Source organism: Phyllostomus discolor, chromosome 7, assembly GCF_004126475.2.
Source record: "Phyllostomus discolor isolate MPI-MPIP mPhyDis1 chromosome 7, mPhyDis1.pri.v3, whole genome shotgun sequence".
NCBI classification, from domain to species: Eukaryota; Metazoa; Chordata; class Mammalia; order Chiroptera; family Phyllostomidae; genus Phyllostomus; species Phyllostomus discolor.
Window position 1 is genome coordinate 107,901,752 of NC_040909.2, and position 22,533 is coordinate 107,924,284.

Genomic DNA, 22,533 nt, shown 5'->3' on the forward strand with positions numbered 1-22,533 from the left:
AATGTGCTTACTCATGCATCACCTCTTGTGCAGAATTTTTTTGGTGAAACATCAAAACACCCAGGGGACTTAGCCCCACTAAAGCCCAGATTTGGTGCCCTGTGACCTCCAGCTTTTGCCAAAATTAAAATCACCTTTGAAAGGGAAGAGATTTAAGAGCTTCGATGAGAGTCAGCAAAATACAACAGGGCAGCTGTTTACAACAAAATGTTTTGCAGAGTGTTTTGAACAGTGGAAGAGACACTGGAAGAACTATGTGAGGTTCCAATGTGCCTACTTTAAAGGGGACTGAGGCATCATTGTCCTATATACAATGTTTCTTATATCTTGTGCCTTCTTCAATGACTGTCTCTATTTTTCATATTATATGGTTGGATACTTTCTGGACAGACTCGTATGACAGGAGTGTCATGCCTATATCCTAACAAATTCCCCAAGAGCAGCACTATTCTGGTTCCCACTGTATATCCTGCCACAGAGTAGATCCCAGGAAGTAATTCTGGGAGGAAGGAAGAAAAATTTTCCTTATTTTTCTAGTCTGGTTAAAAAGGCAAGTATATAAATAAGTCATTAATACATTTTATTACTACACTAACACATCAGAATCATTAATGTATTCTGATAAGTGTTATCTGGAAGAATAGAGAGACTTCCTAATTTTGCTGAAACCTCCTTCAGCCAAATCTGGAAAGTACCCAGTTTAGAGGATGAACAAGAATTTGATGAGAGGTACAGAGATTCAAGTAGAAGGAATGGTTTCTCTTTTATAAATCTTTCTTTTTCAAGGAAGTAATGACCTGTATGCAAAGGGGTTGTGGCATAAACCAGATAAAGGGCTTCATGTATTTCGCCTTCTTATTTTGAAGTAGTTTACATAAATATAATCACCCAAGATAAACGTAACTTTAAGATTTTACTTATTTATTTTTAGAGAGAGGGAAAGGGAGGGAGAGAGGGAGAGAACCATCAATGAGAGATACATTGATCTGTTGCCTCCAACATGCCCCAGCTGAAGAACTGGACCACAACCCAGGCACGTGCCCTGACTGGGAATCAAACTGGTAACCTTTTGGTTTGCAGGCCAGGACTCAATCCACTGAGCCACACCAGCCAGGGTGATAAACTTAACTTTAAAATAATTGTGGAAGGAGGTCAGAATAGGGAAATGAAGAGGTATGAGGAGCTAGGGAAGAGTTAGGTTATGTAAATGATAAAATAGCTAAGTTACAGTTGAAACATGGGGTAGTCAGCTCAGAGTGCTATGTGCACACCTTTTCAGATACACACACACCCCAAAGAGGTTGTTTTTCTCTTCTAAAGGGGCTCCAAGGAACCCCTCGGACTGTAAAGAACACAGTTTGGAAGTCATGCATTATACAAGTAAAAACATGAGGGCCTAAACTAATAAATATCAATAGGGAGATTAAATCATTATTTTTGTGAAAGATTTGGCATACTTTATTCACCAGTTAGGCATAAAAAAGAAAGGGAGCAAGAATGGCTCCCATGTTTCTGACTCTGGTGACAGGGGTAGATGACCTGTGTCTCCATCCTCTATCAAAATAGAGCCTAGCTAAGGGACAGGTTTGAAATTCACGTTGGAAATACTGAGTATGCACCGCTTGTGAGATTCGAAATGGAAATGCCCAGTGAACACTGAGAGTTTGGAGAACAGTTGTGCTCAAGCACTAGAATTGTAGGAGTGGGGCAGGGAGTGACCAGGATGGTTTTTACAATGAGAAGACTAAGAATAGGATGCCAGTAAGCACCAAAATGAAAGAGTGGGGAGAGGCAGTGCACAGCCCAGAAAAATGTGCAGGAAGAGAAGAACAAGGCAATGGTTGCCATTGACATATTCAATTTACTTTCACAAATGGAGGAGCTACTTCCATTTATTTTTCTATAACTTTTGAAGTTTTCCCTCTTCCCTCTGAAAAAGACCATAGGCACCATTCTTCTCCACTCTGCCCAGTGTTGGAAGCAGCCTGGGTGCACTGGGAACGTCACCAAAGCCCTGGCTCAGACTCTTGTTGGGAAACCTTGGGCAAATCACAACTCTGGAACCTTACTTTCCTCATTGGTTAAAAGGTGTATAACAGTGTTTGTTTACAGGAGAAAACTAGAAGCATGGATATGAAAATAATTTACAAATTTAAAGGCACTAACTATACAATGTTAGTTTCCAATTGTTGATATTACTAGGTGTCAGGCCCCGTTTAAAAAGCTTACCTGCGTTGTCTCTTTTACCTGTATTATTCCAAGTTCTGCCTTTAATTTTCTTACCACCCCTAAGGTTAGGCACTATTATTCCTGTTTTATAAATGTGAAAACTAATGTTCATTGAGGTTAAGTAGCTTAAACTAGAGTTGCACTAGTGTGTGTATGATCTAAAACTCCCCCCCCCCCATGTTAATTGTTTGTTAATCTAAGAAAAACCCACCAGCACATTACCAAATGGAGCTAAATGTAAAATAAGGTTAACAGTACCCCTAACGGGGATATCAAGAGGCTTAATTAGGCTTGAAAGCTACTCCCGTTATTGAGTTTGTCCCGAACTTTGCCTTTGCACCACTTCTTTTTGGCCTTGCCCCCAATTTGTTCACTAGGTCTTTTGTCTTTCTTGGCGGACTTTCCAGCATCTTTCTTCTTTTCGTCCTTGGACGGCATACCGAAACTCGAAGAGCAGCTGCTATCACTGGTGCCTCGATGACAGGTCCTGATTCACAGCATGAACACACAGAGTTCACTATCTTTATGAAGACACCGAGGTTCTTTGCAATCCTTGAGGAACTTGCTTCTTTCGCTAGCTGAGAAACGGCCAGAAAAACGCGAAAGCAGCTGCAACCCAGTTCCCTCCCAATCATTTCCCTGGGGAGCCCGGAGGAGGCGTGGTCTATGGACTGGTCCCGCCTTCTTTCTCTCTAACTTGAACCGATTGGCTGGAGGCGTGGCAGCGCAGGGAGGTAAATCCTAGAGCTCTTACCGGCGTGGAGGGCGGGGTGGGCTGTGCCGCCATTTTGGGTGGTTTTATGGTCAGGTCCGGGTGAGGCTTTGTTCCAAGCGGTTCCGAGGATCACAGGCCCGGGGCCCGCGTCCCAGTGTCAGGTTGGAGCCGGGAAGCGTCCCTGGGGGTAGCGGCGGCGGGGGCAGGATGAGCGCGGAGGCGGCGGACCGGGAGGCGGCCACCTCCAGTCGGCCCTGCACCCCGCCGCAGACCTGCTGGTTCGAGTTCTTGCTGGAGGAGTCGCTGTTAGAGAAACATCTACGCAAGCCTTGCCCGGGTAAGCGCGGCGCTTGCAGCCCGAGGGGAGCAGGACGCAGTCCACCAGCGCTTCCAGGCCCCCGTGCCTTCTCGGCTATGAAGATGCGGCTCGGGAGCCTGGGTCGGAGACTAGCTCAAGGCAGGCCCGCTCGCTAAAACTTAAGTGTCGCAGTGCGGGGCACCGCCGTGGAGGACCAAAAAAACCAACAACAACAAAAAAAGACCCCACAAAACAAAACTGCAAAACTGGCCTTTCGACCCCACTTTTTGGTCCTTTACTCTTTGAGGTTTTAGCACTTGGGAGGTGGTCTTCTGCGATTGCTTGGGTTGAGGAGCCTGGCTCGAACACTCCTCTTTACAGAACCACGGCTGTGATCGATTTGGGGAAATGGGGCGAAATCAACTGTTCCGGTGCCAATTCTAATGCTCATTAGTGATGTTTTAGGTTCTTATTTAACTGTTTTCCTCAACGAGTAGATTTTACTGACTTTTAATTGATGGTATATATTACAAAGTTGGGCTATAAACTAGAATGAGAAAAATCTTTGAAAACAAGAAATGCTATACAACTGCAAGGTAGTTATTGTATAGTGTTGATAATGATCAATATTCTAGTTAATGTGTGCTATTACAGAAGGAAGATTTCCAGGTATTTCTGGAAAGGTACTAGAATGAAAAGGTAAGTTCCTTCAATCGGATTTTGCTGGTAGAGTTCAAATCCAGATGTGACTTGTTCAGTCTTAAATAGATTGGCTTTGACGATGGAGACGACTATGTGAGAAGTTAGTCTATTTTATAAACTTGGGTGGTTTTACCACCTATATTATGTTCTTTTAATTCATTGCTTTTGACAGCATTTGCTAAGTGTTTTGTGGGTGCCAGGCACTGGGCTTAATGCTTCACATGTTATCTCATGAAATTCAGCCTTTGTAGTAACCCTGTGGGTAAGTGATAATTACTGCTATTGTGCACTGACTGAAACGGGTAGAGAGGTAAGTTGATGCAAGTACCACCAGTTAAGTTTTAAAACAATAATTGTTTCATTTCTTTCCTCTAATTGTCATTGGTATTTGCTGAACTGGAAATCTATAGCCATTCTGTTCTTACCTCTTAAGTGCTTCTGCAGGAATCTGTTATTCCTTCCTTTGTACTACCCGTCCTCATCTTTCCCTTTTTCCCCCAGTACACCTTTTATAGATCATATTCCTTAGTCATAACTATGCAGTTGTTTGGGGTTCCTTTTGTTGTCATAAACCAATACAGTGAATCCTTTTGCCTATTCAGAATTAAAACTTAAGTTTATTTTCTTTTAAATCCTAGATCCTACACCAGTTGAACTTATAGTTCAGTTTTTGGAACAGGCTTCTAAACCTTCAGTTAATGAACAAAACCAAGTTCAACCTCCACCTGATAACAAGAGAAATCGTATTTTAAAACTACTTGCTCTTAAAGTTGCTGCACATTTGAAGTGGGACTTGGACATATTAGAGAAAAGGTACACAAGATTTAAATGAAACTCATTGCTTTTAGTGGTTGTGAAGCTGGGGAGATCCTGGCCAGGTGGAGGACGTTGTATATCATTGTCCTCTCAGCCTTCTACCCTCACCCAAAGGCCTTCAATATAATGGTGTGATACCAAAAATAAAAAATAGCCCTGGCTGGTGTGGCTCAGTGGATTAAGTGCCTGCCTCAGAACCAAAAGGTCATCAGTTCAATTCCCAGTCAGGGCACATGCCTGCTGGGTTCCCAGTAAGGGGCGTGTGAGAGGCAACCACACATTGATGTTTTTCTCTTCCTCCCTTCCTTCCCCTCCCTTAATCTCTCTCTAAAGATAGATAGAAATAAATGAATAAATAAATTTAAAAAAGACATTTAGTTTGAAATGCTATTTAGATATCTTGGTTTATTTCTATATGTGCTTTTTATATTATCAGCCGTTAAAATAAAATTTTTTTTCTGAATATTCTAGTTAAAATATGCAAGTATTTTTTTTTTTTTTTAAATATTTTATTTATTTATTTTTTTAGAGAGGGAAGGGAGGGAGATAGAGAGAGAGAGAGAGAGAGAAACATCAATGTGCGGTTGCTGGGGGTTACAGCCTGCAACCCAGGAATGTACCCTGGCTGGGAATCGAACCTGGGACACTTTGGTTCCCAGCCCGTGCTCAATCCACTGAGCTACGCCAGCCAGGGCTAAAATATGCAAGTATTTTAAAAAGATATAAGAAATTTGAATATTTGATGAATTTAAGTTGCCTTTTAGAGTAAAAACTTGATGTTATCAATATTAAGGCAGGTGATGATGATGATTTGATGTGGTGACTAGAGAAATCCTCACCTAAACAGTTTTAAATGTTTCACTTTACTTTTACATATCTTAAGAAAATGGATAAAAATTAATGATAGATGCTACATAATATTATGAATAATTTGCTGTTGAATAATTAGTTAATTTTACTGGTCACCGAACAACCACTACCTCCCAAACTATTAAAATATCTTACTAGAATCAGTGCTTATTTGTTTACAAGTGATTACTTTCAAGGCTATGCTTAGAAAATCATTTATTCATCTTTAATTTTTTAACTTTTTATTTTTTAAATTTTAATTGTTCAAGTACAGTTTTCTTATTTTTAATTTTTTAAAAAAGGTTTTATGTATTGTTTTTAGATAGAGCGGAAGGGAGAGAGAAAGAAAGACAGAGAAACATCAATGTGTGAGAGAAACATCAATTGGTTGCCCTTTGCACCATCTGCCCATTAACTCAGGCACATGCCCTAACTGGGAATCAAACCAGTGACCTTTCAATTTGCAGGCTGGCCCCCAATCCACTGAGCCACACCAGCCAGGGCAAAAATGATTTGTTTTCATCCCTTTCTCCTCACAATTTAAAGGAAAATACCTTACAGAAAAACTCAGAAAATAGGAAATAATAGAGGAAGAGAGAGAAGTATTTTTAACATTTTTGTGTAATTTTTGTTGTTTTTCTCTATTTTTAAACAAAGTGTGATCATACCCTATGTACTGTTTTTGACATCTTTTTTCCCCATGTAACAGAATATCATGAACATTTTCCCATTTTATATATTTTGAAGATAATTCCATCATATGCATAATTTATTAACTTCCTTCGTTGAGATTCATTTTGTTTTCTAGTTTTTCATTTTTATAAATCACAAAGCGTTAAATATCTTTGTCCTGACTTCCGGCAAGATGGAGGAATAGGTGGGCGCACCGTACCTCCTCGCACAACCAAGAACAGAGCAACAATAATTTACAACAATGATTTGCAGTCATAATATCAGAACTGTCAGAGGATTTATCTAAATGGAAGACGGACAGCCTAGAGGTTGAAGTAGACCCATACATCCAGACTGGTAGGGGACTACGAGCCGAGCGAGCAGGCGTGGGGCTGGCGCGGGTCGCAGGCGCACGGAGGTCGGGGGAAATTTGGCGCAGAATCGGCGCGACAGCAATCCGGGACACAGGAGCGAGCGCAGCGGTGTAGCGGTGATCCCTGAGTACGCAAGCGGCGGCTGGGGGAATCAGTGGGGCAGCGACTGGGGACCAGGGCAGAGCTCACAGCCCAGAAGCCCAGGGAAGTGTCTGACTCCAGGAGAACGGAAGGGTCGCCATTGATCCCTCCTGTCCCCGCTCCCACCCCTGCCCCCACATATAACGTCACAAGCTAGCGACTGGGGCGCCCAGCACCGGTGAACACCTAAGGCTCCGCCCCCCACCATAACAAGAGCGACCAGACCGGAGAAAAAATAAATAAATAAGTAAAATAATAGGAGAGACGGGGAAAGACGTAAGATATGTTTCCAGCAGAACAGATCAGACCCCCAGGACTCATCCTTTTGAGTGACCAAGAAATAGCCAATCTATCAGATGCACGGTTCAAAACACTGGTGATCAGGAAGCTCACGGAACTGGTTGATTTTGGATCCAAATTACATGAAAAAATGCAGATTACCATAAAAGGGATGCAGGAAGACACACGGAGAAGAGCCAATTGTGAAAGGAAGGAATCTGAATCTCAAAACAACACAGTGGACCAGAAGGAAGATAGAATCAACCAAGCAGGAGAGTATGATGAAATAAGAATTCAAAAAATCGAAGAAAAACTTAAGACCATCGAGGACACCTTTAAACGTTCCAACATCCGAATTATAGGGGTACCAGAAGGGAAAGACCAACAAGTGGAAAAGTTATTTGAACAAATAATAAAGGAGAACTTCCCCAAACTGGCAAAGGGAACAGTCTTCCAAGAAATCCAAGGAGCGCAGAGAGCCCCAAAGAAGTTGGACCCAAGAAGAAACACACCAAGGCACATCATAATTACATTAGCCAAGGTAAAAACGAAGGAGAGAATCCTAGAAGCAGCAAGAGATAAGGGGACAGTCACCTACAAAGGAGTTCCCATCAGACTGTCAGCTGATTTCTCCAAAGAGACCTTACAGGCAAGAAGGGGCTGGAAAGAAATATTCCAAGTCATGAAAGACAAGGACCTACATCCCAGATTGCTCTATCCAGCAAAGCTCTCATTTAGAATGGAAGAGAAGATAAAGTGCTTTTCAGATAAGGTCAAATTAAAGGAGTTCATCATCACCAAGCCCTTACTTTATGAAATGCTAAAGGGACTTATCTAAGAAAAGAAGATAAAGAAAAGACATGTATGGTAAAAGGACAGCAAACTCACAATTATTAACAACCACACCTAAAGCAAAACCAAAAGAAACTAAGTAAACAACTAGAATAGGAACAGAACCACAGAAATAGAGGGCACAAGGGGGGGCTAGCAGTAGGGGTGGGAGGAGGAAAGAGGGGGAAAAGGTATAGAGAATAAGTAGCATGGAATGTAGGTTGAAAATAGATAGGGGGAGGGCAAGAATAGTACAGGAAATGTAGAAGCTAAAGAACTTAAAAGTATTACATATGGACATGGACTAAAGGGGGGGAAGGTGGGTGGGAGAGGGGGCACAGGGGGGAGGGGAGTGAAGGGGGAAATGGGACAACTGTAATAGCATAATCAATAAAATATATTAAAAAAAAATCTTTGTCCTTAAGCTTTATCTGATTTTTCGTTCACATCCTTAGTTTAGATTATTAAATTACTGAGTCAAGGTAGTATAAACATTTTTAAGGCACATGTTACATATTGCCAGATCAGACTCAGGAGAGTTGTACTACTTTATAACTCTCAGTAGTAGTATTTAAACACTTTTTTAACCACCCATTCTTCAGTATTAAATATTAAAATTTAAAAAAATTATTTTCTAATATGAAACTTATCTGTTAACAAGAGGCATAGCAATAGATAGCAGTGTGTACAATCAAGTATGATGTTTATGCTACAGTTGGAAAATTGAGCACTGACTGGATATTTGATGATCATTAGCAATTAAAAAATATTTAGATGTGAAATGAATACTGTGAGTATGTTAAGAGTTAGTTTTTGGGAGCTCTGTTCTGAAGTACTCAGGGAATAAATAATGCAACATTGGAAATTTGCTTCACAATAACATGGGAAGGAGGAAAGAGGGTAAGAGCGAAGAGCCGCAAGATTGGTTGTCAGTTGGTAATTGTTGAAGCTGGGTGATGGGCATATGGGGGTTCATTGTAATATTCTGTCTACTTTTGTTGTTTAAATTGTTTTCATGATAAAAGTTTTTCAAATCTTAAAATTTGATGTTGTCATATAAGTTGAAACAGATGAATAAAATGGCCCTGTAGGTTTGGCCCTTTACCAATGTAATTATTTTTGGTGAAGATACTGAATTGTGTATTTTGTGCGTGTTAGGCAGCTAATATGCAGACATGTCCCTTTTGCTTCTTTCTTTTAAGTCTGTCTGTCCCAGTATTGAATATGCTGCTGAATGAACTGCTGTGTATCAGTAAGGTGCCTCCTGGGACAAAGCACGTGGACATGGATATGGCCACTTTACCTCCCACCACCGCCATGGCTATACTTCTCTACAACAGATGGTAACTTTTTTTCATAAACCTAAAATGTGTTGAGCAGCCTCTGTTTAATTGCACTCTGGCTTTCAGGGGTGTGCTTTTCAGCGGCTCCTCATGCTCCAGAGCGCTCTCAGAGGACTTGGGAACAGTGAGTCTAATGGAGGAAACTTGTGACTGCTAGGTGAAGAGCATTCTGATAGAAAGAAATTGTGGGTGATTTAGAAAGTTTTCTTACATGTTAAGTCAAAACTCCAGGTAATTTATAATATGAATTTTCTAAGGAATACTTGAAAAAATAATTGAAGTGACTTTTGTAATGTATTAAATTTTCCTTTTCTTGTGTTTTATTCAGGGCAATTAGGACAATTGTTCAAAGTAGTTTTCCTGTCAAACAGGCAAAACCCGGACCTCCTCAGTTAAGTGTGTAAGTTGGCAGATGTGACCCTTACCTGGCACTTTATTTATGTGACCGTTACTTAGAACTCTTTTCATCAGATACTAAAAATATTTGCAAGTTTTTAATAAGCTCTGGGTACAGAAGGATTAGAGCAAAAATTGGAGGGCAGGAGGCCTTCCTCAGAAGCTGGGTTAGGAGGACTTACGGAGTGAGAGGATCAGGTAGCATTCTGGATATTTAAAGTAGAAAGCTCTAAAACAGAAGGGGAGTGTTTTGTGAATTGTGTCCTTCATCTTAACAAGTACAAGCTGACCTTCAAAATACCAAGTTTGTTTTTTTGTTTTTTGTTTTTTTCATTTAGTTGTGAGTACTTGGAAGATATATTCTCTATGGGGGAAAGTTATTTTAGTATGTGTAGATATTATTTCATAATATAAAAGTTTGATCATATCTGGAGTCTTAAACCTAATTCTTAAATTCCAGGTAGCAGTTTACCCAAATTTGGAGCTAGAGAGCATAGTTTCTAACTTCAAATAAATGGTCTTTTGCTGACAGTACATTTTATTCCTAAAAACTTAGGAGAGGTTTTTTTTTTTTTTAAGGCAAAGCAAATGAGAAAAATAATGGTAAATAAATGAACATTTAAATTGAGTTTTTGTTTTTTAAAGCATGAAAAGAAATAACATTAAATCCATTTTTATTTAAATTCAAGAATGGTGTTCTTAAGTTTTGAATTTTCTGTCTTTTGAGTAACATTTGATACTCTGAAATCATTTCTTTTTTAGTATGAATCAGATACAACAGGAGAAAGAGCTAACAGAAAACATCTTGAAAGTGGTGAGTATCAGCATCAGTTCTACTTTAACATCTCTGGAGCACATTTGGGGTGTGTTTAGGTACTTTTCCTAACCTGAGCCATATGAGAGTTGGCAAGGTCTTGATACAGTGAGATTTAGGGTTTTTTCTATTAACACATAACTGCTAATATCCTAAGTTGCACAGATTTTTCACATTAGTGATAGAACACTTTACTCCCATTTCTTTTTTTTTTTTTTTTTTTTAAGATTTTATTTATTTATTTTTTTAGAGAGGGAAGGGAGGGAGATAGAGAGGGAGAGAGAGAAACGTCAATGTGCGGTTGCAGGGGGTTATGGCCTGCAACCCAGGCATGTACCCTGGCTGGGAATCGAACCTGGGACACTTTGGTTCCCAGCCCGCGCTCAATCCACTGAGCTACGCCAGCCAGGGCCTACTCCCATTTCTGTTGTTGAATATTTCATGATACTTTAGTAGATATGAGAAATCACTCTGGCAGGTGATATCTTTGTAGTCTTTTATATTTTCCCAAAATTCTACAATAAACATTACTTAAAATTTTACATTACTTTTGTAATCAGAAAATATAGCAGTTATTTTTTAATTAATCTGGCTAATGTAAAAGTAGAAACATGGGAGTTTCTATAATTTAAAAATGATTTCTTTAATCCTATATTTAACACCTGCAGTGCCAGAGATACTGTGTAATGTGCAGAGGCTGGGAGAGGAGTGGGAAGATAAGAAACAGTCTGCATCTGTATCAGACAGATGCACTGTAGTGTTGTGAATGTGGAAACAAAAACCCTGCATTTTATTTTTGTTATCTAGTGCCTATTAAAATACCTTGCACATTGAAGCATGCAAGCATCTCTTGATTAAATCAACGGAACAGCAAATTTTAAAAGTACTTTATTAACTTTTCTGTCGAAAAAATATTTTTTTCAAATGTGTATTCTAATGTCCCAATAGGGAACATAGAAATATATATTTTTAAAGATTTTATTTAATTATTTTTAGAGAGGGAAGGGAGAGAGATAGAGAGAGAGAAACATCAATGTGCGGTTGCTGGGGGTTATGGCCTGCAACCCAGGCATGTACCCTGGCTGGGGATCGAACCTGGGACGCTTTGGTTCCCAGCCCGCACTCCATCCACTGAAATATTTTTTAAAATTGTAAATAACTTCATTTCAACAAATTTAATTGTATTCCTACTATGTTAAAAAGTTTTTTTTAATAGCTTAGTACACTAAGCTACTAAGTATCCTGTAAATATACTTTAGTTAATATAGTCCATTGCTGCCATTTTTGTATTTTAATAACTTGTTTATTGAATTTTTATAGCTGAAAGAACAAGCTTCTGATTCTATTTTGGTGCTAGAGGCAGCCCTTAAATTGAACAAGGATCTTTATGTCCACACAATGAGAACACTAGATCTCTTGGCCGTGGAGCCAGGCATGGTAAATGGAGAAACTGAGAGTTCTACTGCGGGATTGAAAATCAAAACCGAGGAGATGCAGTGCCAGGTATTTATTTCAGTATTTAATCAATGCATGGTAAATTTTTGGAAAATCTCATATGAGATCATCCTGGTATTTGGTTTGTTGTTGATTTTGAGAGGGAGGGAGGAAAGGAAGAAGGGGAAAGACAGGTGGGCTTGAGAGAGGGAGAGGAACACATCAGTGTGAGAGAGAAACATCTATAGGTTGCCTCCTGTACGCACCCTGACCAGGGATTGAACCCGCAACCTGGGCATGTGCCCTGACCGGTGGTTGAACCTGTAACCATCTGATGTATGGGATAATGTGCCAACTACCTGAGCCACCTCGCCAGGACTATTGATTACCTCTTTACTACAGAATTTAAACTCACTTTAATGGCTATTATAGTATAGTAATACTTGAAAACATTTTGAAATCTTATATTCTGTCTTTGCCTTATTGCCTGAAAAGGAGGATTATATGTAACTATAATACATATGCATATATATGTGTGTTTGTGTGGGTGTATGTATAAACTTTTTCCTTTTTCCCTCCCTCCTTTCCCTCCCCTCTGTCTTTCTCCATCTGTCTCTATATGTATTTTTACTTTTTTAGCACCCCTTTACCGTAGAAGGGAGGAAGCTTTCTAGAATGAAAAACAGCCAAACATTTCGTGCATACTACATAATACAAATCTGAATTCTAGATGCTGAGAAGTCTTAATTCTGATTTGTTGAGCAGGACAGAATAATGTCTGTAATGCATGTAAGTCAGGAGGAGCTCCATAATGAGTACCAGAGACTGTATAGCTTAGGAATTTGAAGGAGGAATAGTATTTGTTGGCCAAGGTTGATCTGGTGTAGACAGAAATAAGGAGTGTGGAGTGAAGCTTTATTTATAGGATCTGATATGATTGGTGAAGTGAGGAGGCTGGTATGATTGAAGTAGAGGAGAAAGAGATGTTGGGAGAGAGAAATTAGTCTAGTTCCTGAGATCCTGAAGATCAGGCCAAGGGGGTGGAACTTTCTCCTAGTTGGGGGAATAATTTGAAGACTTTTTAAGAAAAAGTCAGATCAAGAAGACTGCTCTATCAGCCATCTGTAGAATAAATTCAAGACAGGATATTAGGAGCCTAGGGATCTGGGTTCAAGCCTGGGCTCTGCCAGTACTCGGATATATACTTTTAAACTGGTATGTCAGTTTCTGGGCCTTAGAATTCTTGTCCATAAAATGGCCAGGCTGAACAACCTGAGTCTTTGAGTTCTGGATTCAGTTAATCTAGGCATCAATTTAAGAAAGTTTTGGGAAATATATACAGATTCTATTAGAAAAAGGCAACTGGAAATGTACTATTGTTTTATAGTCATTAATTCAAATTTCTCAGTGTTTTAATTTGGCCAGTCCTATTATAGTAGACATTTGCTCCTTCCCCTCTCCTCACTTTTGGAGAGACTTCTCAGTATCTGTTCTCCTCTTCTGCTTTAGAAGAACTCTCTACCTTCTAAGACACGGTGGGAGGCAGAGCTTGCTTCCTAAAGACTGAAAACTTTAAAAACTAGCTTTCTCTAGCCTTAACCTGCTTGAGGGTAAGCATGTCACATAGGTTTAATAGACACATACATTTAATTGAGACTGTGAATCACGATCTGGTAAGTCAGTGAAGTGGGGCTGATGGAGGATCCATTGCGATGATGAGTAGCAACAACAGTGACAACAAAATCTAGTTTCCAGGGGCGACACTAGTAAGGGTGTACGCAGCTGCTTCTTTCAGTGTCGGGCTTTCAGTGTCGGGCGCTGGTGGCTAAGGGTGATGTGTGCTGTGGAGTCTAGTGTTGAGGTGGCTGCTCAGTGGTATCTCCTTAGACCGCCTGTGGCTGTCCTCCTGACTGCTTGCCTCCCTTGCCCCTTTTGTTCTTCAAGCCTGATTCTTTGACCTTACCCGTAATTCTGTAGGCCACCTGAAATCTTATCAGTAAATCTGTTTTCTGCTTCATCAGAGTTGGTTTTAGAGATGTGACTAAAAACATTGATAGCTTCACTGCTCATTGAAATGTTTTTTTTTCCTATATATGTACCTGTATTTTGCTGAGATAAGATAATTTTGGGTTTTGTTAACTTTTTAAGTACATGGAAAAATCTAAGCAAACTGGTGTTCATTGCCATTTTAGGTGTGTTATGATTTGGGTGCAGCGTACTTCCAGCAAGGCTCTACAAATTCGGCTGTCTATGAAAAAGCCAGAGAAAAATTTTTTAGAACCAAAGAACTAATTGCAGAGGTAAATACAGTCATAATAGGCATATAACATCAATCCTTGATAACATCTGTACATTTTTTGGGCTTTAATTTTTTTGATAAACAGTGTTTATTGTAGTAGTTAACTCTGAAAGGTTCAAAAAAGTACTGAAAACATTAAAAAAAAATCCACACTACCACTGCCTGGAAATAACCCTTTTTGCCATTTTAGCTTATTTTCTTATGGTTTTTATTCTTCCTATGTGTTTTTATACAGTTAAATTCATTTTATGTATATATGCACACATGTACACACTATTTAGTATATTGCTTAAACCTTCGAATAGACATTTAAAAGGTATTCTGTTCAACTGTGATTTGTTTCATTTCCCTCATGCTTGAGCATTTAGGTTGTTTACTGGTTTTATTTATAATAAAGCTGCAATATTTTTATCTCCAAGCAAAAATTTTTTTTTGGATTTGAGATACTGTCAAGTTAAAGTCCTATAGGTAGAATTGCCATTTCCAGTGGTTATTAATGTTTTAAAGGCTGTAAACCAATTTCTTTTGCTAGGTGCCTTTCTCTGAGGTTACTCTAATCAGCGGAGTTCTTTTTTTTTTTTTTTTTTTTTTTTAAAGATTTTATTTATTTATTTTTAGAGAGGGGGAAGGGAGGGAGACAGAGAGGAAGAGAAACATTGTTGTGCAAGAGAAACATCCATTGGTTGCCTCTCATGCCCCCAACCAGGGACCTGGAATGCAACCTAGGCATGTGCCCTGACTGAGAATCAAACCTACGACCTTTCAGTTTGCAGGCTGGTCCTCAGTCCACTAAGCCATACCAGCCAGGGCCGTTGTTTGTTTGTTTTTAATTGCTTATTTGATGAGTGAAATCTAGTATCTTTAAACATTTTGCATTTTCTTAATTCTTAATAAGGATAAACTTAATAAAGTATTTTGCATTTTTTCTTTTTATGGTTCAAACACCTGAAATTTAAGTGTATAACTAAGTTTTTGTATGTCCAGTGTCTAGAAAAAGTCCCACTTCAGTTTCCTTCCTTCACCAGAGAAAAAAATTTAAATGTACTAGAGATTTCCTTTAAATTTACTCTGGACCCATTGGGAATTCTCATTTTTACTTTGCCTGGGCAACTCATCAGATTTCTAATTTCATGGCATTTCAGGTAGAGTAATTTAAAACTTGAATTAAAAAAAAAGTGTCTTTAAAACAATTTTTCTGTTCTGGTAGAAGCATTGCTATTCTTTCCAATTGAGTAAAGACTGAGTTTTCTTTGCTCTCCCCCCGTAAGTCTCTGCCAAGTGTATGTATTTTTTTAATATTTTAAGCTTGTCTTTTTAACAGTGTTCACTCTTTGTTAATCAATTTCTAATTGTCATACCTAGTTAGAGTGATGATAATGTCTATCTTTTGTATGTTGGCATGAAGCCTCTAAACCAGGAGTCAGCAAACATTTTTGTGAAGGGCCAGATGGCAGATATTTTAACTTTGTGTACCTTACACAGTTTTTGTTGCCTGTTCTCATTTGTTGCTGTTGATTTTCCTTTATGACCCTAAGAATCAGTCTTATCTGAAGGGCTGTAGAAAAATAGGCCACAGGCTAGATTTGACCTGTGAGCAGGTTTTGCTGACGTCCAGTCTAGAACTTTAATGTTTATGTATTTCATGTTTCCTCCAGCCCTGAATTTTTCTTCAGCATTTTCTTGTAGTGCAAACACAGTAAGTGGGTGTTGGACTGTTGTTTGTATTACACTGATGGATAATGATATATACCTCTTACTTTACAGATAGGTTCATTATCTCTTCATTGTACCATAGATGAAAAGCGGTTAGCTGGCTATTGTCAAGCATGCGATGTTCTCGTATCTTCTTCTGATAGTACATCTCAACAGTTAACTCCATATAGTCAAGTCCATATTTGTTTGAGGTCTGGCAACTATCAGGTAAGACTTGCGATGTGGCTGCAGTAGCATAGTTGAAGAGTTGTGGAAGCCAGACAGAACTGAGTTTGAATCCTGGGCTTACCATTTGCCAGTTGTGTGACTTGTGGAGAGTCCAGCTGTGAGACTGGCTTGTAAAACAGTGGTAATAATTTCCCCATTTCATAAGCTTCTTGTGAGAATAAAGTGCGAAGTTACAGTTTATGAACTGTAAGGCAAGGCACTGTATAGGTGTTGACTCTTTATTATTGATATTATCGTTTTTTGAAGGTTAGAGTTTGCCTGTTGTAAGTAAATTTTGTAAGAAAATTCTCAAGTAGAACTTCTAACGTTTAAATTACAAATAGAGAGCCTAGTTTTACGGAGCCTGAAGGTTTTTTTTTTAATTTTTCGATTACCGTCGACAGTCAATATTGGTATTAGTTTCAGCTGTACAGCACAGTGTTCTACAATTATGTAACTTACAAAGTGATTCCCCCAATAAATCCTTTACCCACCTGTCACCATGTATAATTATTACAGTATTACTGACTGTATTCCTTAATCTATACTTTATATCCCCATAACTGTTTCCTAACTGTCAAGTTGTACTTTTTAGTCCTTTTATCTTTGTCACCCAGTCCTCCAGCCTCCCTCCCACCTGGCAACCATCAGTTTGTTCTGAATCTATGAGTTTGCTTCTGACTTGCTTCGTTTATTCTGTTCATTAGATTCCACATATAAGTGAGATCATATGGTATTTGTCTTTTCTTTGTCTGACTTATTTCACTTAGCACAACACCCTCCATGTAGAGACTAAAGTTTTGTGTCTGATTTGAAAGTATAGATGTGTAGCCCAGCCGTATTAGCCACTGCAAATACTAAGACTGAAGGAGAAAGTGAGCAAAGCAGCTTTGATTGGTTTGAATGGTATGTTTACAGAGCCCGCTTTGCCCCTGAGCCGGGTCATCATTACAGTTTTACTCGTGAAAAGAGCTTAAAGCAATCTGTTGAGATTTTTATTATTCCCTGGGGGTATATACCTTTAGTTTTATAGTGAAAATCACTGGGAATTAGAATTTGTACTTTTAAAATTGGAAAGCCCTGATTCTAGAAAGTGAACAGTGCCCTCATGTTAATTCAAAATTGAAAGCATGAAATGAAATAGCTATAGCATACCGTTAGTTTTGTGTCTCCAAGTGGGCTTTAGCCCAGCTTTTTAGTTCACTGTTGTTAACTAGAGTTATTTGTTCTTTAAACAAAAAATAGAAGGGAGGGACTAGTACTGGTTCCCCCTCCCAGTGGCCCCTTTTAAACAAATTCTGCTCTGCTCTAGGGAAGAAAAAGTTTCTTGAGGGTGGATTACAGATGCAGATGGATTTAATAAAGACTGAAGATCTTTCAGTTGCACATCCCTACTGAGGATTATGGTTAAGATACAGAATCTGTAAGAAGCTCCCTGGAATAAGACCTGTGCAAATAAGAACTTATAAATATTACTCAAAGATAGGCACATGTTACTGTGAATATAACAAAGTGCCAAATATGTAAATCCAAAACTAGTGTAATTGGGTAACTAGGAAGGGGAAAATAGTGATTTTGTTATAACTCTGAAATTTATCACATTAATTATGTATGCAGGAGTATCTTAAAAATCATATTTGGCATTTTCATGTTTGAAGAGCATTTTCTATATGAACTACCTAGTTTTGGTTTTGTGTTGATCAGATAGTTGAACCACTGTAGCAGATGTGTCTTTTCATGTTTGGGAAGGACTGTTTTGCCCTATGTAACCCTCCCTTGCTCATGTTTGTTGTGGAGGTGGACAGTGGTTGCCATTTGGTTTCGGAACCACTGTTGTCAGTACTTTTATGGTAACAGCAGATCAGCTTAAACTGTTCCTAAAAGCCTCTTCCCCATCGTCAGCTCTTTTTTCTCTACTATTGCTTGATAAAGAGCTGAGAAAGTCTGTATGTAATAATGTGGGGATTTTCTGTAATTCAGTAAATAATATATTTTAAACCATTTAAATTTATCAGGATAGTTTTTAGCATGTTTTTCCCCCAGCTGAATAATTTTAAATTAATTGTTTTAATATTTTAACAAGTTTGTTGTATGAACTTGTGTTTAAAGTGAATGAGGTGAGTTTTTTAAAACTTCTAATGACATAGCTGCATTGCTTCCTACTTATGGATTCTCCTCTCATTTCTCATTTTTGGTCCATGATCTTTAAGTTAAAAAAGGTTGGAGAGGGAGCAACTGAGATCTTGCTCCCTGGTAGGTGTGGGCAGTTTGCTCAAATAACTTTTACACAAATCTCATTCATAAATCTCTCTCTGTCAAGATGAGGGAGGGGCCTATTTTTATTCTTAATGTAATTTTAAAATTTTAGAAAGAGAAAGTTTTTCTAGTAAGGTTATTTTTTTTAAATCCTCACCTGAGGACATACTTACTGATTTGAGAGGGGGGGGGCGGAGAGAGAGGGGGTGGGGGGGAGAGAGAGAGAGAGAGAGAGAGAGAGAAACATCAGTTGATTGCCTCTTATATGGGACCTGACTGGGGATCGAACTTGCAGCCTAGGTTTGTGCCCTGAATAGGAATGGAACCAACAACCTTTCAGTGTGCCACACCATTCAGGGCTCTAGTAAGATACTTTTATGATTTTTCTTCAATGTGTATCTTTATTATAGAAAGACTTCTATTAAAAATTTATTTTTAAATTTTTGGGGGGAGAAAGACTTTTTTAAAGTAAAGAATCTTTGTCATGATTTTTGAAATGGATGCAATTCTATGTCTGTGTTCTAGGAAGTAATAAAGATTTTCATTGAAGATAACTTAACCTTCAATTTACCTGTCCAGTTCCGACAGTCAGTACTAAGAGAACTTTTCCAGAAAGCTCAACAGGGGTAAGTAAATAGAAGAAATCTTGATTTTTGAGTAAAAGAGCAAGTGTGCATTTCAGGTTTATCAAAAACACACCTCCAAATTCCCTGTAAGTCTATGACAACACTTTTGCTTTTGTTAGTATACAGAAATTAAGATAAGATAGTCAGAGGAACCACTTCATTGTTCTTCTAATCTGTTTGAAAAGCACTTGGGAGAAAAAAAATTATACATAGCAGAATTTGATTCCGTTACCTAATTTGTATAACTAAATTGTCCCTTGATAAATTCAAAAGCTTTTTGGTCTGCTTTTCTCTCTTTGAGGGACATTATTTTCCTGAATATACTAAAATCTGAACCTCTCATGAATAAATGGCTCATTCGTGTGAATTTAGTTTTGTAATATAGACCTTTTTAATTTAAAAAGTACTAGTGAATTTACTTTTGTATTCTACAGAAATGAAGCTCTAGATGAAATCTGTTTTAAAGTCTGTGCCTGTAACACAGTTCGTGATATATTGGAAGGTAGAACAATTAGTATTCAATTTAACCAGCTATTTCTTAGACCTAATAAAGAGAAAATAGACTTTCTTCTTGAGGTAAGACATTATATCCCCCTTTGACTTAATAATTTTACTTTAAGTTACCAATGACCAAGTCTTAGTTGTGAAGTCCATCTGACCTGCCTCTCTGGCTGATAATTGATATTACTGGCAGATAACACTCTCCTACATTGTCTCTTTCCTAGTTCTCCTCCGTTCCTGGATTTTCCTTGCTCCTTCATCAAGTTTTGTTTTACTCTCCCTCTAGTGTTTTTGTTTACAAAAGTGCTATCCTTGGCTCTCTCATCTTTTCAGGTCATTTTTTATTCTCATCCAAAGTGTAAATCACCTGTTCTGTCGCCTGTTTACTAAAAACCCTCATAGCACACCTCTAGCTTCTCATGTGAGTTCTAGAGTCTGTGTTACTATTGGATCTTTCAACCTCTTTCTTTAATAGTTTTAATGTAATAGACATTGAGAGAAGTACAAAAAGCATAATTAATACCACTTAGTTCCAAAGGTGCAACACTGACAACACTCTAAAAGTCCTTCTTACGTCTTTACCAGACCCTCTCTGCCTTCCCTTGAGGAAACCCTGTCCTGCCTTTGATGATAATCATTTCCTTGCTTTTCTTTACAGTTGTATCACCTTTGTATGCGGACTCAAAGAATATTTTCTGGTTTTCCTGTTTTGAATTTTATAAATGAAATCGTATAAAGTATATGTACTTTCTATAACTAAACATATTTGTGAGATTTTTTCAAGTTGTGTAATGCAGATATAATTTTTTCCCCACATTGCTCTAAGGAGGTTTTTTTTTTAAGGTGGAATTTAATTTAATTTAATTTATTTAATTTTATTTTTTGATTTAATCTTTATTGTATATTTTCCCCATTACCATTCAGTTTCCTTATAACCCCCTACCCACAAAAGGTGGAATTAATTTTAATCCTATATTTTATATATCCAAAATAATAATTTCAACATAAAATTAGTATAAAAAGTTAACGAGAGATTTTACAATTTTTTTCATACTAAGTTTTCAAAGTCTGTGTATTTTGTGTTTACAGGAGATTTCAATCTGTACTAGCCATATTTCAAATAACCAGTAGCTAGCTATGACTCTGGACAGTGCAGGTCTATAACTTGGCATGTAGCAGGTGTTTTTTCTAAATATTTTTAAGATTTTGCTTATTTATTTTTAGAAAGGAAGGGAGAGAAACATCAGTGTGTGGTTGCCTCTCATATGCCCCCCCCACAGGAGAACTGGCCCAAAACCCAGGAATGTGCCCTGACTGGGAATTGAACTGATGACCCTTTGGTTCACAGGCTGGTGCTCAGCTTACTGAGCCACACCAGCCAGGGCAGATGTTTTAATACTAATAGTAAAATATGTCCCATTGCTGTGTTTTAACGTATGATTATGCCACAATTGATCCATTCTCATGGTGATAGACACATGTGTTTATAGTTTTTGGCTACTGTGCTGCTTGGAACATACTTATACATTGATATATATCCTGGAGCATACATGTACTATTTGCCTATTTATACCCTTAGAGGAAAAATGTATCAGAAATACTACTTAATAATATCAAAGATTTTTTTGCCACCAGCAAGCATAAGAATTCTCATTGCTCAGCATCCCCACTAACACTTGATGTTTTTAGATTTGCCTGTCAGGTCATTGTATAATGTTATCTTATTGAGTTGTAAATTTCCATTTCCCTATTACTACGGAATTTACCAGCTTTACTTTTTTTTTGTCCTCATATAGATTTTTGTCTTCTGAGGTATCTGTTCCAAATGGTATGCTTATTTTTCTGATGTGTGTGTGTGTGTGTGTATATATATATATATAATTTTTTGCAGAAAAAATTTTTGGTAGTTGTTTATAGCCTCTGTCCCTTACCAATTTTATATGTTGCAGGTATCTTTTTTGAGTTTGAATTCTCTTATCAATCCTTTCATAAAAGAAAAAATTCATGTTTTCTGTGTCTTACTTAAGAAAGCTTTTCCTGCCCTGAAAAAGCTCAGTAGGTTGGGCATTGTCTGGCACACCAAAAGGTCACTGGTTCAATTCCCAGTCCCTGCACATGCCTGGGTTGCAGGCCAGGTCTTTGGTTGGAAGTGTGCAAGTGGCAACCCATCAGTGTTTCTCTTTCACATTATGTTTCCTCTTTCCCTTCCTTCCCCTCTCTCTGAAAATAAAGAAAATGTTTTTTTTAAAAAGAGCCTTTCCTATCCAGTGGTCATGAAGATAATCTTACTGTTTATTGTGTAAAAGCTTTTGAGCCTAGTTCTTCTTTCACATTTAGGTCTTTAATCCACCTATAGATGATATTTTGTGTGTCATGTCAAGTAGGCAGTCCAATGTCATTCTTTTCATCACATGACTGTTTGTTTTTTCCTGTACCATTTACTGAATGGTCCATCTTTTTTCTACCAATCTCCAGTGCTACCTTTATCAAATGCCAAGTGTGTGGGGCCTCTATTCTGTACCACTTTTCTATTTGTCTATTCATATGTCAGTGTTTCCATGTCTTGATATCTAGGTACAAATGTAATCGCTTTTCAGAGTTGTATTTGTATGCTTGTCCCTCGAGTTTTGCTTTTAACAGTAGACTCAGATTGTCAGGTTCCACAAATAATCTGATGGATTTTTGTTTGGAGTTACTTACTTACTTATTTTTAGAGGGAGGGAGGGTAGGGAGAGAGGGAGAAAAACATCAATTTGTTGTTCCACTTATTTATGCATTCGTTGGTCTCTTGGGCACAGACAGTGGTATGGGAATTGTCTGAAGGAAGGGAGAGATAGGTAGAGGTGGGCAAAAGGGGAGAAAGTAGGGACAACTGTAATAGCATAAACAATAAAGCAGAATTAAAAAAATTAATTTTGCATGGAGCAAAATTATTAGAATGTAAATATATTCTGCCTATGCCAAGACACTTGGATGGGCTATACGCTGATGAGGTAACCTGTTCATCTGAGCATAGTATTTTTATAATACTGTTAGTT

The 22,533-nt window shown here is 38.2% G+C and overlaps 1 protein-coding gene across 2 annotated transcripts in view; it reads left to right on the top strand.

Annotated features, from left to right (window-relative positions):
• The first annotated feature begins 2,935 nt into the window (after positions 1-2,935).
• INTS8 (integrator complex subunit 8) overlaps positions 2,936-22,533 on the top strand; it is a 50,104-nt gene continuing 30,506 nt past the window's right edge. For both annotated transcript variants that reach the window (XM_028534080.2, XM_036031260.1), the window contains exons 1-10: positions 2,936-3,281; positions 4,583-4,757; positions 9,109-9,249; positions 9,578-9,649; positions 10,408-10,459; positions 11,780-11,962; positions 14,086-14,193; positions 15,957-16,112; positions 18,894-18,994; positions 19,429-19,570. In XM_028534080.2, coding sequence (XP_028389881.1) covers positions 3,152-3,281; positions 4,583-4,757; positions 9,109-9,249; positions 9,578-9,649; positions 10,408-10,459; positions 11,780-11,962; positions 14,086-14,193; positions 15,957-16,112; positions 18,894-18,994; positions 19,429-19,570 — 1,260 coding nt within the window. In that variant the 5' untranslated portion in view covers positions 2,936-3,151. The remainder of the gene's footprint in view (positions 3,282-4,582; positions 4,758-9,108; positions 9,250-9,577; positions 9,650-10,407; positions 10,460-11,779; positions 11,963-14,085; positions 14,194-15,956; positions 16,113-18,893; positions 18,995-19,428; positions 19,571-22,533) is intronic.